The sequence below is a fragment of the Leguminivora glycinivorella genome, chromosome 5, assembly GCF_023078275.1.
Source record: "Leguminivora glycinivorella isolate SPB_JAAS2020 chromosome 5, LegGlyc_1.1, whole genome shotgun sequence".
NCBI classification, from domain to species: Eukaryota; Metazoa; Arthropoda; class Insecta; order Lepidoptera; family Tortricidae; genus Leguminivora; species Leguminivora glycinivorella.
In genome coordinates, this window is record NC_062975.1 from 18,160,030 (window position 1) to 18,162,456 (window position 2,427).

The 2,427-nt window shown below is 36.7% G+C and overlaps 1 protein-coding gene across 2 annotated transcripts; it reads left to right on the forward strand.

Moving 5' to 3' along the window:
* The first annotated feature begins 407 nt into the window (after positions 1 to 407).
* Positions 408 to 2,091, forward strand: LOC125226654. Of its 2 annotated transcripts, none has more exons than XM_048130700.1 (2): positions 408 to 974; positions 1,091 to 2,091. In XM_048130700.1, exons 1-2 carry the CDS (start codon positions 563 to 565, stop codon positions 1,123 to 1,125), a joined length of 447 nt encoding a protein of 148 aa, XP_047986657.1. In that variant the 5' UTR covers positions 408 to 562; the 3' UTR covers positions 1,126 to 2,091. The 2 variants fall into 2 exon arrangements, with proteins under 2 accessions (XP_047986657.1, XP_047986656.1); XM_048130699.1 differs by having other exon boundaries at positions 411 to 979.
* Positions 2,092 to 2,427: the final 336 nt, after the last annotated feature.

The window sequence follows — 2,427 nt, forward strand, 5'->3', positions numbered from 1 at the left end:
AAAAGATGACAGAACAAGTCTATCTAGTCTATACCCTGAAAACATTTAGTAGCAGTAGCACGATATAGCTGAAAAAGTTCAGTAAATACATTGCTACCAACTTAACAAACCAATCACTTCATCGTAGAAAATTAAAATATTTATTATTATTTATTATTTTATTATTTATTTATTGCAAAACCAACAGCACATGAAACATGTTAACAGAAACAATAAAAACAGGAGGCCGAAATTGAGAACTCGATTCGACGCGGCTCGATTCGTCTTACCCTGGGCGCACACGGAGGCGACAGTTGCAAGGCGACATTTTTTGTCTCTGTCTTGGACGCATTTAGTAACGACAGAGACAAAAGATGTCGCCGTGTAACTGTCGCCTCCGTGTGCGCCCAGCCTTAGTGGCCAGGCTATACCATAGACACTTTTATTTTCATGTTTGCCACCCGCATACTTCATTTGTTTTGTTGCGGCTACTTGAAATATCGGAACGTGGTTATCCGATTTTAAAACTTTGTGATTGATAAAGCAGTGTGTATTTTCTCACTTATCTTATAAAATACTAAATATGGATGACGACGAAGTTATTTTATCTACACCTGAGGAGATATCGGCGATGGCCGAAGCAGTTAAAGAAAATTTGCTGCCTACGAAATCCCGTCGACTATACGAAAAGTCTTATGAAAAATTCATGTCATGGAGGTCTGAGTACAAAACAACATCTTTTTCAGAAAATGTGCTGTTAGCTTACTTCAACAGTTTAATAGGAACACTAAAACCGTCGTCAATGTGGGTGGAATATTCCAAGTTGAAGTCCATGCTCAATATACATCACCGAACGGATATCTCCCAGTATGCTAAATTGATAGCTTTTTTGAAGAGGAAGTCAGAAGGCTACAAAGCAAAAAAAGCGCATACTTTTTCACCAGATGACTTGCAAAAGTTTATTGACAATGCACCGGATTATACATATCTTTTAAGTAAGGTTTGTTGTTTTGTCATACAAGTTATACATATAGCTTATTTTAGTTTATTATACATAAACCAACAATGTTTTTGTTAAAATTCATATCTACAATGTCTGCTGTTTTTTCAGGTTGCAGTAATACTCGGGATCATGGGCGCTTGTAGGAGACAGGAGCTGCATATGTTAAAAATTGACCACATCCTTGATGCTGATAATACACTTGTAGTAAACATAATGAACACAAAAAATCGTATAGACCGGACATTCACGATTACAGGAAAATACTACAAACTAGTAAAAAAATATATGAACCTTCGGCCCAATACTTGTACAAGCCAAAATTTTTTTGTGAGATACATCAGTGGAAAGTGTGTGGCGCAAAATATAGGAATTAATGCTTTTGGCCAAATGGGGAAAACCATGGCTGCTTACCTCAACCTTCCAAACCCGGAGCTTTATACGGGCCATTGCTTCCGGAGGACTTCAGCAACACTCCTAGTGGATGCAGGTGGCAATATTATGGATTTGAAAAGACATGGTGGATGGAAATCCACAGCAGTGGCAGAGGGTTATGTTGATAACTCAATACAAAACAAGAAAAAAGTATCAAATCTGCTGATGAATTCAATAGAAAAGACGCAGCCACACAACGCAACCACAACTTACATACCTGAAACTGAGCTAGTACCTGTTATTCCAGCACCAGAATCCCATCAAAAGAACATCACCCCGACACTATTACCATCAGAAACAGAACCAACTCAAACTCCATTGTTATCTCAAATACAGCAAGATTCTGATATCCCTATTAACACAGCCGCATCAAGAAATGGGAACATCACTCCAACACCGTTACCATCAGATACAGAAACAGCTCAAACTCCATCGTTATCTCAAATCATTCAACAAAATTCTGATATCCGTATTAACACTGCCGCATCAAGAAATGGTCAAACTATAACAATTTCACATAATACCATACACAATTTGCATTTGCACTTCCATAAGTGAAATATGTACCTATTTTTTAATTTTTAAGTAATAAAACCATTTTTCTTTGTTTTAGGAAGATTGAAATAATCCTAAGTGTCTGTGTAATTTTGCACTTAAGTTGTGATATCTTTTGTTCTGAGGGGAAGCTTGATTATTCAGTTTTAAATAATAATAAAAACCTTTTTCACATACTCAATTATTTGTGTTTTGTTTTTCTCCAACAGAAGTCTCTAACTCAAACTGCATATTCATAATGGTAGGTGGTCCACTTAGATAACTAAGATGACTGAAAGTAGGCATTTGTTGAATTTATAATTTTCTTTCAAAGTAAGTGCTTGGTCGTAGAAAAAGTATTGTATGCAACGGTGCTTAACTGAGTCAAAAAATGCTCGTGGCGTCTTTATTAACAATTTTCGGCTTCGCCTCAAATTGTTACCCACGCCACTCACCTTTTTTGACCTCTTTTAACCACC